The sequence below is a fragment of the Mobula hypostoma genome, chromosome 4 (assembly GCF_963921235.1).
Source record: "Mobula hypostoma chromosome 4, sMobHyp1.1, whole genome shotgun sequence".
Lineage (NCBI taxonomy): Eukaryota > Metazoa > Chordata > Chondrichthyes > Myliobatiformes > Myliobatidae > Mobula > Mobula hypostoma.
Window position 1 is genome coordinate 5,365,326 of NC_086100.1, and position 15,409 is coordinate 5,380,734.

At 42.0% G+C, this 15,409-nt stretch overlaps 1 protein-coding gene across 1 annotated transcript in view; it reads right to left on the reverse strand.

Annotated features, from left to right (window-relative positions):
- The window catches only part of LOC134345052 (deleted in malignant brain tumors 1 protein-like), a 33,975-nt gene extending 22,056 nt beyond the window's left edge, over positions 1-11,919 (reverse strand). Inside the window, exons 1-3 of the mRNA XM_063045186.1 lie at positions 11,706-11,919; positions 9,241-9,555; positions 4,029-4,343 (exon numbers count right to left, since the gene is read on the reverse strand). Coding sequence (XP_062901256.1) covers positions 4,029-4,343; positions 9,241-9,555; positions 11,706-11,919 — 844 coding nt within the window. The remainder of the gene's footprint in view (positions 1-4,028; positions 4,344-9,240; positions 9,556-11,705) is intronic.
- Between the last annotated feature and the right edge of the window lie 3,490 nt (positions 11,920-15,409).

Genomic DNA, 15,409 nt, shown 5'->3' on the forward strand with positions numbered 1-15,409 from the left:
TAGCCAGAGAACAGTGAACTCATGGACCTCATACTGCCAGTTGGACAAGCCTATAGGCATATTTAAGGCGGAATTCGATCATTTCCTGATCGTTTAAGGCATCAAAAGATATAGCGTGAAGGCAGGTGAATCCGGAATTAGCTGTGGTGGTATGGCGACTCCATCTAGATGGGCAGAATGGCCTAATGCTTCTCCTTTATCTTATGGTTTTATTATTTTCCAGTCGTTCTCACGCACACACGGAAAGGACGCCGAGTCAGGCTGCCTTCGGGCCTACAACATCCATTCCTGGGCACTGGACACTGAGTCTGGCAGACATTGGGCCTCGAATCACAAGTCCCTTGTTGGCCTATGCTCACAGTCTCTTAGACTGTTCGCCATGACAAACAACTACGATGATGATACCATCGATCAAAGTAACTGTTCCACCTGGATAGTCAGAGCCTTCATTCGCATAGGTATCCCCTGTGTACCCTCCCACCACTCTGTTTACTTTACCGTAACTCAAGTTATATTTTTTTAATGTTTCCAGAGCAGATGAACGGACATGTCGCTCAAAGCCTCACATGTGTTGAGCTTCCTCAGCTGCTACCTGATGGGCTGATTATCAGCAGAATTCCTTTCTTCCATTTCAGATCTCTAGTATCTGCAGTTTTTTTTTTCTTTCCAGTTTTGTACTTCTTATTTACGGCAAATAATATTGACTCAATATCCTGGAATCCTACGTGCATAACCCTATATTATGCACATGGAGTTCCAGGGTATTTAACCCCATATAATTTTCTATCAGCGCAGACCACAATTAGAAAGAACTCATTTAGCTAGGTAAATTCGTTGAGTTGTCACTGACGGTCGTGGCGGCAAAATCATTGAGTATATTTAAAGCCGAGTTTGATTGATGGTTAGTTAGTAAGTGTGTCAACTGTTGTGAGGAGAGTTCAGGAAACTCTGGCTTGGAGGGATAATAACTCAGCGTAGTTCTGCTCCATTGTCTTACGGTCTTATAACGCCAGCAGATTACACGCCTTGCAACTCTCACGTTTTTTAATTATAAAGAGGTAAAGGCAGTTTCCAGAGTTCCACAGTTATTATAATATATTTTCATTTTTTTTCCTCAGCTCAAGCTGGTTAGACCTGACGTAAAGGCATAGACAAGCAAATTCGTTTCTGAATTGCTAGTAACGTTTTGAGTAATCAAGTGGTGTTTAATATTCTGTCTTTCTGGAGATTTATGTAGATTTTGCTGTGTTGCCCTTTTGGTTTAATGTTATTGTTAGTGAGTTTTGGATCATACCAGTTGTAGATACTGCTAATATACCCTGTTTATGTCTTTCGGTTTCCTCATTTAATTCGGCCCATTACTGGTGATTTTCACATTGATTTCTGTGTGTTTTTGGATTGTCTATAACTATTCCGTATCTTGTTGCTGGTTGTTGATCTGTATTATCATATCTTGATCGTTATTGTCCTCTCTGTAATAACTGATCTGTTGTAGCGTAATTTGTGGGACGCTGACTCTAAATCCAGAGCAGGACTGCATTTATAAGGTACGACATACTTCATGAGAGGATTTACAAGGATGTTGCCTGGGGGAAGCATACCTTATGGGAATAGATTGAATGAACTCCACCCTTTCTCCTTGGAGCGACGGAGGATGAAAGGTGCCCTGATTGATGTGTTCAAGGTAGTGAGAGACATTGATCGTGGGGATCATCAGAAGCTTTTTCTCCAGGGCTGAATTGACTACGACGATACGGCATAGTTTTAATGTGCTTGTAAGTAGGTACACAGGAGATGTCAGAGGTTTTTTTTTTTTTTTAATACACAGGGAGATGGGAGTGCGTGGAATGGGCTGCCGGCGGCGATGGTGGAGGCGGAAACGACGGGGTCTTTTTTAGGGACTCCTAGATGGCTAAATGGGGCTAGAAAAATAGAGGGCTATGGGTAAAGCCTAGGTAGTTCTAAGGTAGGGATATGTTCGGCACAGCTTTGTGGGCCGAAGAGCCTGTATTGTACTGTAGGTGTTCCATGTCTCTATGTTTCTGTGTCTATGAGCTTGCATTTTAAATCAAGAATTTGGTGAACACTGTTTGCCACTTGATTTTTGCACTCCAAGTAATCAGATTTAGTTAAACTACGGCAGGATCCTGTAATGTGTTGGATTCGTTCTGGTTTCTCTCCGCATCTTCTGCATTTATCGTCTTTAATTTGTTGTTCTTATATTATATATTATTGATAATACCTTTGAGTTAACCTGTCGTTCCAGAAGCAACCCCTTGTTTCTAGGAAAAATCTCTGTCTTCCTTGTTCATGTTCTATCGTCTTTCAAATCCCTCTTTTTAGTCAGCGTATTTCTCTTGTTTTACACATATAATTTATTATTATTATGATTATTTATTTTGTTCACATTTGCTCAAGCTTGCGTTCATTGTGGTATGGTCATAGCTAACCAGGCTGAATTGACAATTACGAGGCACTTTCGGACTATTCTTGTGGTGTTGAATATTGTGGCTTTCTGAAGATGTACATAGATATTACCGTGTAGCCATGACGGTTTTATGCTATTGTGTAGTGAGTTTGGAATGACACAAGCTGTTATTACTATCGGTATGATGTGTACCTTGCTCATGTTCCAAATTCTTCCAATTTCCTCTTTTAATTCAGCATATTTATGGCGCTTTTCTGTCTGATTTTTTTTTTTTTACGTTCTGTGTTTAAATTTGTGTTATTGATTTTTTTATCCTGTATTGTTATATCCGGACGGCAATTTTTAATTGTCCTTCTGTAATAAGTGATCTATCAGAATATAATTTGTGTTATCAGACTTGAATGCTTATCTCGGTAGATTTCATTTATGATTTTATATTTCTACCAAAATTCAGATGAATGATGTTTGCCACTTAATATTGCCTGCATAAGTAATCAGATTGTGTTGAACTGCAAGAGGATCCTATAATGTGTATTATTACTTCTGTTTATCATTCCCCCGGCATTTTCTCCATTTATCACCTCGAATTTCTTTCTCTTCAGGTTTGTATTTCTGATCTTTCTTGTGCTAACCTCCTGGTCCTCTATTGCCAGAAATAACCCTCTATTTCTGGGAGGAGGTCTCCAGCTCTGAGCCAGGATTTAGATGTCATTGTCTACACCTGGTCGCTCAAATCGTGGGGATGTCTTCCCTAGAGGGTTGTGCTCTAGCTTCGGCTAACATTTTCCTCAACAGTGATAATGTCTTCCCTTATCTGGGCTGTGGTCGTATTTAAGATTATTGGTGTATATTTCATAACGGAATTGCATATGCGTGACTGGAGTACTGATTCCTGTTTTAGTTGATGAAAGTATATTTTTACAAGTTTTATGTGACAGATGTGTAGATTTTTAATGTCACATATTCCTATTTCCCCTTTTGCCCTGGACAGAGTTAACTTCAGCGCATTCGATGTACATAATGTTTTCTGAAGTTGTCAATTCAGGTCTTATTTTTCTTTGTAAATGTTGCAGCTTAGTTTCGGACCAAGATATCATGTCAAAAGGATATATTAATATAGGTAAAGCGAAATTATTTATTTTCTTGGTTATATTTTATACTGTTGGGCTCTGTCTGCTGGATTGTATTAACCCTTGGGATAAATTCCGTCGAACACTTTCATTTTCCTCAACGGGACCTAATTCCTTTCCTGGTTGATACCACAGATACATAATATTTTTATATTCACCCATCGGGATAATTGCATCCTACTCCTCTCTTTTCTATTGTCTTAGCTCTATTGCACCTATCTTTATGTTTAAGGTTCTGCATTTATCCAGTCCAAAATTCATGTTTATACTTTTCGATTACTATCTTACTATTTTGAATTAACTGTTTTAGCTTAACTGATGAAAGAGTACTTAATTTCAAATACTCCATCTATAAAATGTGTTATAAGATATAGCTCACTTCGTTGTTTCTGAATTGATGTTATTACCATTACTTTCGATCCATCGTTATTTTGATAAGTGCGGCTGATACCAAACGGCAATTCACCTACCTGAACAGATAACGCCGGCGTCATGTTTGTGTGTACAGGGGTGGTCTCTCCATGATGAAATGCGGCAGTCATTCAAACGCATCTCATTCCCGCGACATTCAGTGACGTCTTTCCAAATTGTACCAGTTCCTTCACCAAATGATGCTCCCACGGCCGCTGAAAACACGGCTCCACAATGGAGATGATTGCAGACGACAGCCGCATCTTCTAAATCCCAGAAAACATCGCAGACCGTTCCCCATGTTTCACCTCTTAAGATTTCCACTCTACCCGAACATCTGTCCTTGCCACCAATTGACCGCAGTCCTTTTTGACCTTTTGAATTAAAAGAATTGGGGAAAATTGTTATACTGTCCAGTACCGACCGACGCCACCAAACACACCACCAACAATACTTTATCATATCCTTACGTACAGACACTCACGCGTCCAGCGTCAATTTATTTATTAATCTATTTATAAAAACGATGTTATCTTTTATATTTGTTTGTGTTCTGTCGTTGTGTTTATTTTGCGCCACAACGGGTCTGACGTAACATGTAATTCCTCCGGTTTCACTGGAAATTACATTAAAAAGCCGCGAATTTGTCTCTCCCTTCTGGCTACTTTATAACTGCCAAAAGTCTGAATATTTCTTCCTGAGCGTTAATAATGCAGTACTCTTCCTCTTGTCAAGCATAGTCCCTTCAACCGCACCTTCTGTTCCCCATTTCAATGGAGCAAACCTTCTCCCGACACTACCTCCATGTTTCTCCTGTGTACTTCCAGGAAAACATCTGCTCCAAATTAACAATATCAATTTGCTGTTGAGTGCCCAGAAAATACCTTCGCTCAATTAAATATTTTCACATCCTTTCTGCTGCTATGTTTATACACGATTGTACTGAAAATCAGGGAGCTGTGGTCACTATCTCCCAACTGCTCGCCCAGCGACACAGCTGAGACATAGAACGTGTCTTTGCTTGGTAATAGGTTCAATATGGCCTGTCCTCTAATCAGCCTGTCCACATACTGTTCCTAGAATAGTTCGTGGGCATTACTAACAAATTATGGCCAAAAGACATGCGAGCAGAATTAGGCCATATGTCCAATCAATTTCTCTCTCGGCCCCTATCCCCACCTATAATGCCGACCGACATTGGTGGTGTTGAATGTAATGGAATTCGACTTCATCCATGATAACAGACTGCTTCCAAGCTGTGAGGAATATACCATTTGGTATCAGCCGAGACTCTGGCGATTCTTCCTATAGGCATGAATGATTTCACTTAGCTCAGTACTGAACTGATTACTGAACATGGATTCATAGAACACAGAACATAGAATAGTACAGCACATTACGATTCCACATATGGATGTGGAATCGATATGGGTAGAGCTGCGTAACACTAAGGGGCAGAAGACGCTGGTGGGAGTTGTGTACAGGCCACCTAACAGTAGTAGTGAGGTCGGAGATGGTATTAAACAGGAAATTAGAAATGTGTGCAATAAAGGAACAGCAGTTATAATGGGTGACTTCAATCTACATGTAGACTGGGTGAACCAAATTGGTAAAGGTGCTGAGGAAGAGGATTTCTTGGAATGTATGCGGGATGGTTTTTTGAACCAACATGTCGAGGAACCGACTAGAGAGCAGGCTATTCTGGACTGGGTTTTGAGCAATGAGGAAGGGTTAATTAGCGATCTTGTCATGAGAGGCCCCTTGGGTAAGAGTGACCATAATATGGTGGAATTCTTCATTAACATGGAGAGTGACGTAGTTAATTCAGAAACAAAGGTTCTGAACTTAAAGAGGGGTAACTTTGAAGGTATGAGACATGAATTAGCTAAGATAGACTGGCAAATGACACTTCAAGGATTGACGGTGGATATGCAATGGCAGGCATTTAAAGGTTGCATGGATGAACTACAACAATTGTTCATCCCAGTTTGGCAAAAGAATAAATCAAGGAAGGTAGTGCACCCGTGGCTGACAAGAGAAATTAGGGATAGTATCAATTCCAAAGAAGAAGCATACAAATTAGCCAGAGAAAGTGGCTCACCTGAGGACTGGGAGAAATTCAGAGTTCAGCAGAGGAGGACAAAGGGCTTAATTAGGAAGGGGAAAAAAGATTAAGAGAGAAAACTGGCAGAGAACATAAAAACGGACTGTAAAAGCTTTTATAGATATGTAAAAAGGAAAAGACTGATAAAGACAAATGTAGGTCCCCTGCAAACAGAAACAAGTGAATTGATTATGGGGAGCAAGGACATGGCAGACCAATTGAATAATTACTTTGGTTCTGTCTTCACTAAGGAGGACATAAATAATCTTCCAGAAATAGTAAGGGACAGAGGGTCCAGTGAGATGGAGGAACTGAGCGAAATACATGTTAGTAGGGAAGTGGTGTTAGGTAAATTGAAGGGATTGAAGGCAGATAAATCCCCAGGGCCAGATGGTCTGCATCCCAGAGTGCTTAAGGAAGTGGCCCAAGAAATAGTGGATGCATTAGTGATAATTTTTCAAAACTCGTTAGATTCTGGACTAGTTCCTGAGGATTGGAGGGTGGCTAATGTAACCCCACTTTTTAAAAAAGGAGGGAGAGAGAAACCGGGGAATTATAGGCCGGTTAGCCTAACGTCGGTGGTGGGGAAACTGCTGGAGTCAGTTATCAAGGATGTGATAACAGCACATTTGAAAAGCGGTGAAATGATCGGACAAAGTCAGCATGGATTTGTGAAAGGAAAATCATGTCTGACGAATCTCATAGAATTTTTTGAGGATGTAACTAGTAGAGTGGATAGGGGAGAACCAGTGGATGTGGTATATTTGGATTTTCAAAAGGCTTTTGACAAGGTCCCACATAGGAGATTAGTGTGCAAACTTAAAGCACACGGTATTGGGGGTAAGGTATTGGTGTGGGTGGAGAATTGGTTAGCAGACAGGAAGCAAAGAGTGGGAATAAACGGGACCTTTTCAGAATGGCAGGCGGTGACTAGTGGGGTACCGCAAGGCTCAGTGCTGGGACCCCAGTTGTTTACAATATATATTAATGACTTGGATGAGGGAATTAAATGCAGCATCTCCAAGTTTGCGGATGACACGAAGCTCGGTGGCAGTGTTAGCAGTGAGGAGGATGCTAAGAGGATGCAGGGTGACTTGGATAGGTTGGGTGAGTGGGCAAACTCATGGCAGATGCAATTTAATGTGGATAAATGTGAAGTTATCCACTTTGGTGGCAAAAATAGGAAAACAGATTATTATCTGAATGGTGGCCGATTAGGAAAAGGGGAGGTGCAACGAGACCTGGGTGTCATTATACACCAGTCATTGAAAGTGGGCATGCAGGTACAGCAGGCGGTGAAAAAGGCGAACGGTATGCTGGCATTTATAGCGAGAGGATTCGAGTACAGGAGCAGGGAGGTACTACTGCAGTTGTACAAGGCCTTGGTGAGACCACACCTGGAGTATTGTGTGCAGTTTTGGTCCCCTAATCTGAGGAAAGACATCTTTGCCATAGAGGGAGTACAAAGAAGGTTCACCAGATTGATTCCTGGGATGGCAGGTCTTTCATATGAAGAAAGACTGGATGAACTGGGCTTGTACTCGTTGGAATTTAGAAGATTGAGGGGGGATCTGATTGAAACGTATAAGATCCTAAAGGGATTGGACAGGCTAGATGCAGGAAGATTGTTCCCGATGTTGGGGAGGTCTAGAACGAGGGGTCACAGTTTGAGGATAGAGGGGAAGCCTTTTAGGACCGAGGTTAGGAAAAACTTCTTCACACAGAGAGTGGTGAATCTGTGGAATTCTCTGCCACAGCAAACTGTTGAGGCCAGTTCATTAGCTATGTTTAAAAGGAAGTTAGATATGGCCCTTGTGGCTACAGGGGTCAGGGGGTATGGAGGGAAGGCTGGGTTCTGAGTTGGATGATCAGCCATGATCATAATAAATGGCGGTGCAGGCTCGAAGGGCCGAATGGCCTACTCCTGCACCTATTTTCTATGTTTCTATGTTTCTATATTACAGGCCCTTCGACCCACAATGTTGTGTCGACCCACAAATCCTGCCTCCCATATAAACCCCCACCTTAAATTCTTCCACATACCTGTAGCTAGTCTCTTAAACTTCACTAGTGTATCTGCCTCCACCACTGACTCAGGCAGTGCATTCCATGCACCAACCACTCTGAGTAAAAACCCTTCCTCTGATATCCCCCTTGAACTTCCCACCCCTTACCTTAAAGCCATGTCCTCTTGTATTGAGCAGTGGTGCCCTGGGGGAAGAGACGCTGGCTATCCACTCTATCTATGCCTCTTATTATCTTGTACTCCTCTATCATGTCTCCTCTCCTCTTCCTTCTTTCCAAAGAGTAAAGCCCTAGCTCCCTTCCGATCATAATGTATACTCTCTAAACCAGGCAGCATCCTGGTAAATCTCCCCTGTACCCTTTCCAATGCTTCCACGTCCTTCCTATAGTGAGGCGACCAGAACTCGACAAGTACTCCAAGTGTGGCCTACCCAGAGTTTTATACAGCTGCATCTTAAACTCTATCCCTCGACTTATGAAAGCTAACACCCCATAAGCTTTCTTAATTACCCTATCTACATGTGAGGCAACTTTCAGGGATCTGTGGACATGTACGCCGAGATCCCTCTTCTCCTCCACACTACCAAGTATCCTGCCATTTACTTTCAACTCTGCCTTGCAGTTTGTCCTTCCAAAGTGTACCACCTCACAATTCTCCGGATTGAACTCCATCTGCCACTTCTCAGCCCACTTCTGAATCCTATCAATGTCTGTCTGCAATCTTCGACAATCCTCTACACTATCTACGGCACCACCAACCTTTGTGTCGTCTGCAAATTTGCAAACCCAACATTCAACCCCCACATCCTTTTCAAGGGCACTACAACGTGCTCATTATTATTTATTTCTTATTACCATTTTTGTAGTTCAATAATTTGTCTTCATTTGCACATCAGTTGCTTCTCAGTTCATGCAAGAAAATGAATCTTAGCGCAGTAGATGGAACTTCTTAAATGAAGTTACTTTCAACTTTGACCTTTGAAATGAAGAATTCTGATAGAGCCTGTCTTGTTATATTGTTACTTGCCTGTACAAGAGTTCCAATTAAATCGCTAAAAGAATCGCGAATAATACTTTGTTAACTCTGTTATCAGTTCTCTCCGCTTTCTGAATCCAGCCGTATAAACGACTGAAGTACTTACCTGAACAAATAACGCTCACAGCACTTCTGTGCGTGCAATTGTGTTCATTTCTTGACTTGGTTGCGCAATCCCACAAAATAGTCTCATTGCCTTCACATTCATAGGACTCCTGCCACATGAGACCGCTGCCCTCGCCAAAGTATGCCCCTCCGATTACTGAGATCACTTCCCCACATTTCAACGATCTACACACTACACGGGCATCCTGTAAGTCCCAATTTGAATCGCACACAGTGCCCCACGTCTCTCCATGCTGTATTTCCAATCTTCCGGAACATTCGTCGTATCCATCCACCAGTCTAGGCATTCTGTGTCCTGCGGTAAATTAGCAGAAAGTTAAATTCGAAATTCAAGTGACAATTCTAAGATTAACGGACGACAGTAGCTGAATTCATCTGGGGTTTGAGAAGACTTAGCATTTCAACAAGTCTCTTGCAGTTTTCTTTCCATGTACTGTGAAGAGTGTTTTGACCTTTTGTATGCAGAGCTGGCATATAGGAGTCCACTGCAGAGTATCGGAAAGAGATAGAGAAATTGTAAGCTTAGCATGGACTCTATCTTCTCTATCATCGAGCGCAACTTCAAAGAGCGATGCGTCAAAAAGTCTGCATCCGGTTATGAAGAAAACTAACACACAGGACGTACCCTCTTCTCAGAGCCACCATCATGGAGGAGGTACAGCAGCATAAAGACACACACTGCCATTTTGGGAAAAGCTTCTACCCCTCTGCCATCCGCTTTCTGAATGAACAATGAACCCCTGTTCACTACCTCACTGTATTATTGTTTCACTGCTTTGGAACCATTTATTTTATTAATTTATGTATTTTTATTCTTATAATTTGCTTTATTTTATTCTTATGGATTGCAACACACTGCTGCCTGAAAGCAACAGCTCCGCAATTCATGACCTGCCAAACGGTAACTATATTCAATCTGATCCTCTGATAATCTGCTGATACTATGGAGTATACCAGGGAAGTCAAGATCAGGCCCGCCTAGAGGTAGATGGCCGATCTAACCCCGTCTACACTTCGGTACAGCAGCCTGCCAGTTTGCACTCCTGCTAGGTCACCGCCATGACAAGCTGCAGACGCATTGTTGAGGACAGTGCATCAATGAGGATAATCTTAGTATTCCCACATTGAATGAAGAATTCAGTCAAGAATGAAGCGGGAGGCCCACTCCTCACTAACACTGTGGCCTGCAGCATTCACAGACCTTTAGCAGAAATCCATAACCGACCCCCGGAAAGTTATGGGGTAAGTCAGGAGCCAACACTACTCAAACATTGACTGCCAGACCAGCCATCAGTCGTGACAGAGCTTACATGCGTCAGCAGATGACAACACAAAGTCAGACAGCATAGTCAAAACATTTTTAAAACGGATAGGGTTGTTATCTCACCACCCACCTGACCGCCTGTAATGCAGATGAATGCAGAGTCATCGTTGCAAATGTGAGATCTCTTTTCCGGAGAGTGACCACACTGAACACATACAACTCGGTTGACCTCTCTGGCTTTGTACCTATATCCTATGCAGATCAACCGTCTGGCATATTTCCAAACATTTTACTCCCTCCCAATTGCAACCATCTTTAAGCGACACACCCGAAAATACGTTTTTTTTTTCCCCGTGTGCATCACAGTGGTATGACATCTGGTCTGCCGCGAACAAATATAATCTTTCAGAAATACCGAGTATGTGCGGCATGACTCGTCTTACTTTTGCATATGGCTTCAGAAATACTTCTGCTTTCAAAGCTGTGCTTAAGGGCTATTTTTTTCATCATCTCTCAGAGAGATTACACATTAATAAGTTTTGTGTTTTAGGCTAAATGTGTTACTTATATTGCATAATGTTTCCCTTTGACAGCGTGAGTTTGATTAATATACTCCGATTGCCTCCCGCAATCCAAAGACATATTGACTGGTAGGTTAATTTATCATCATAAAATGTACTGTGCCTCTACAAGGATTAATTAGGTGAGTTGCTGTGCGATTGGACCAGAAGGGTCAATCCATACTGTACCTGTCAATGAATGAATAAACGAATGAACGAATAAGTAAATTAGTAGTTAATAGGCAAATAAACAAACAAGCAAGCAAACAAACGAATAAGCGCACAGAAAAACGCCTTCCTTAACTGTAATTAATGCATAGCTAATCTCGCTCCTCTGTAGACCTCTGTCTTCTAAATTGAGATTAAACATCTACTTTCCTTTGCTTCGTTTTCCTATAATTTTACATTCCTTTCAAAATTAGTGACTTGTCCAGGGACTGACTTTTTAAAATTGCTTAGTTACAGTAAAAGGTTCGCATGAAGCTGTGAGCCATCATACTGATTGGACGAGTATGTGTTAATTTAGAAGCGTTAGTTCTTATTCAGTTATGCCCTTCGGTATTTTTGGAGGGGTGCCGCTCAATTCTAATTTTTCCGAGAATATCACAAACAAAAAATTACCCGCGCAAACAACGCCGGCTGCTTCATTTTCCTTTGAGCAGTTAGGGTGAGCCAGTTTTCTCCTTTCACACGTCCAGGGGTTTTTCTCGGTACCACTGCAACTAATTTCAGTTTGCAGAACGGGCCAGTGTGAAGATCCAAATTCTGAATTCCCCGATGACGATACGGCGTTACCACAGCCGACGAATTTGCACACGACATCAGCTTCATTCATATCCCAATTACGACCGCAGATAATGAGGAAGAAAGGTGGGTAGTTGGCTGCCTCCACTCTCCCAGCACAAGGGCTGCCTCCATCTGACAGAACCACTTGTTCTTTATCTATTGTATATGTATAAAATGCATCGAGTTAGTCCTTCTCAGATACAGTTAAATTGAAACAGGATTTAAAGGATTCATACAAGACGCTTAATTAGCTGATGGAAATACCTGGCCTTTATAAATAGAGAATAAAATGATATGTAAACGAGACTCCACAACAGAAGAACAAGATTCGCCAATACGGTACAGCGAATCTGGTCCAACAAGTCATAGCTGATTTATTATCACTCTCATACCCTATTCTTCTGTGTTCTTCCCATAAACTTTGACGCCATACCTAATTAAGAACCTATTAACCTTCTCATTATATACTGTCTATCCAATAATACGACCTCCACAGTAGCCTGTGGCAATGTATTCCACAGATTTACTACAATCTGGCGAATGAAATTTCTCCTAATCTCTGTTCTAAATGGACGGTCCTCTATTCTGGGGCTGGGGCCTCTGATCGTCCGCTCCTCCACTATTTTCACCAACTGTACCTATCTAGGCTTTTCATCATTTAGGAGGTTTCAATAAGATTCCCTTTCCTCACGCATCCTTCTGAATTCCAGCGAGGACAGAGCTATTAAACGCTCCCTACCCTTTTTACTGGCGAGGACAGAGCTATCGAGCGCTCCCTACCCTTTTATTTCCGGGATCATTCTCGTGAACCTGCTCTTGGCGCTCCACAATGACTGTACATTCGGTATTAAAGAAGCGTTACAAAAATGCTCCAAGTGAGGTTTGAGTAATGCCTCACATCTTCAGCTTCACATCCTTGCTTTCATGTTTGTATAAGGGCTAAGAGTGTTATAAAAGTAAGCCTGAAGGCTTCGTGTGTCAGTGCAAGGAGCATTCGTAACAAGGTGGATGAAGTAAAAGTGCAGATTGTTATAAGTGATTATGATATAGTTGAGATCACAGAGACATGGCTCCAGGGTGACCAAGGATGGGAGCTCAACATTCAGTGATATTCAATATTCAGGAGGGGTAGACATGAAAGAAAAGGAGGTGGTGTACCATTGCTGGTTAGAGAGGAGATTAACGCAATAGAAAGGAAGGACATTAGCCGGGCTGATGTGAAATCAATATGGGTAGAGCTGCATAACACTAAGGGGCAGAAAACGCTGGTGGGAGTTGTGTACAGTCCACCTAACAGTAGCAGTGAGGTTGGGGATGGTATTAAACAGGAAATTAGAAATGCGTGCAATAAAGGAACAGCAGTTATAATGGGTAACTTCAATCTACATATAGATTGGGTGAACCAAATTGGTAAGGGTGGCGAGGAAGAGGATTTCTTGGAATGTATGCGGGATAGATTTTTGAACCAAGATGTCGAGGAAACAAATAGAGAACAGGCCATTCTAGACTGGGGAATGAGGAAGGGTTAATTAGCAATCTTGTTGTGAGAGGCCCCTCGGGTAAGAGTGACCATAATATGGTGGAATTCTTCATTAAAATGGAGAGTGACATAGTTAATTCAGAAACAAAGGTTCTCAACTTGAAGGGGAACCTTGAAGGTATGAGTCGTGAATTAGCTAAGATAGACTGGCAAATGATACTTAAAGGATTGACGGTGGATATGCAACAGCAAGCATTTAAAGATCGCATGGATGAACTACAATGATTGTTCATCCCAGTTTGGCAAAAGGATAAATCAAGGAAGGTAGTGCACCCGTGGCTGACAAGGGAAATTACGGATAGTATCAACTCCAAAGAAGAAACATACAAATTAGCCAGAAAAAGCGGCTCACCTGAGGACTGGGAGAAATTCAGAGTCCAGCAGAGGAGGACAAAGGGCTTAATTATGAATGCGAAAAAAGAATATGAGAGAAAACTGGCAGGGAACATAAAAACTGACTGTAAAAGCTTTTATACATATGTGAAAAGAAAAAGATTGGTTAAGACAAATGTAGGTCCCTTACAGACAGAAACAGGTGAATTGATTATGGGCAACAAGGACATGGCAGACCAATTGAATAACTACGTTAGCTCTGTCTTCACTAAGGAGTACATCAATAATCTTCTGGAAGTAGTAGGGGACAGAGGGTCTAGTGAGATGGGGAAACTGAGGGAAATACATGATAGTAGGGAAGTGGTGTTAGGTTAATTTGTTGGGATTAAAGGCAGATAAATCCCCAGGGCTAGATGGTCTGCATCCCAGAGTGTTTAAGGAAGTAGCACAAGAAATAGTGGATGCATTAATGATAATTTTTCAAAACTCTTTAGATTCTGGACTAGTTCCTGAGCATTGCAGGGTGGCTAATGTAACCCTGCTTTTTAAAAAAGGAGGGAAAGAGAAAGCGGGGAATTATAGACTGGTTAGCCTAACATCGGTGGTGGGGAAAATGCTAGAGTCAGTTATCAAAGATGTGCTAACATCACATCTGGAAAGCGGTGAAATCATCGGACAAAGTCAGCATGGATTTGTGAAAAGAGAATCATATCTGACGAATCTCAGAATGTTTTCAGGATGTAACTAGTACAGTGGGTAGGGAAGAACCAGTGGATGTGGTATCTTTGGATTTTCAAAAGGCTTTTGACAAGATCCCACACAGGAGAATGGTGTGCAAACTTATAGCACACGGTATAGGGGGTAAGGTATTGATGTCGATAGAGAATTGGTCGGCAGACCAGAAGCAAAGAGTGGGAATAAACGGGACCTTTGGAGAAGAGCAGGCAGTGACTAGTGGGCTACTGTAAGGCTCAGTGCTGGGACCCCAGCTGTTTGCAATACATATTAATGACTTAGATGTGGGAATTAAATGTAGCATCTCCAAGTTTGCCGATAACAAGAAGCTGGGCGGCAGTGTTAGCTGTGAGGAGGATGCTAAGAGGATGCAGAGTGACTTGGATAGGTTGGGTGAGTGGGCAAATCCATGGCAGACGCAATTTAATGTGGATAAATGTGAGGTTATCCACTTTGGTAGAAAAAGCAGGAAAACAGATTATTATCTGAATGGTTGCCGATTAGGAAAAGGGGAGGTGCAATGAGACCTGGGTGTCATTATACACCAGTCATTGAAACTGGGTATGCAGGTACAGCAGGCGGTGAAAAAGGCGAACGGTATGCTGGTATTCATAGCAAGAGGATTCGAGTACAGGAGCAGGGAGGTACTACTGCAGGTGTACAAGGCCTTGGTGAGACAAGACCTGGAGTATTGTGTGTAGTTTTGGTCCCCTAATCTGAGGAAAGACATTCTTCCCATAGAGGGAATAAAAAGAGGGTTCAGCAGATTGATTCCTGGGATGGCAGGACTTTCACATGATGAAAGGCTGGATCGACTAGGCTTATACTCGTTGGAATTTAGAAGATTGAAGGGGGATCTTATTGAAACGTTTGAATCCTAAAGGGATTGGATAGGCTAGATGCAGGAAGATTGTTCTCGATGTTGGGGAAG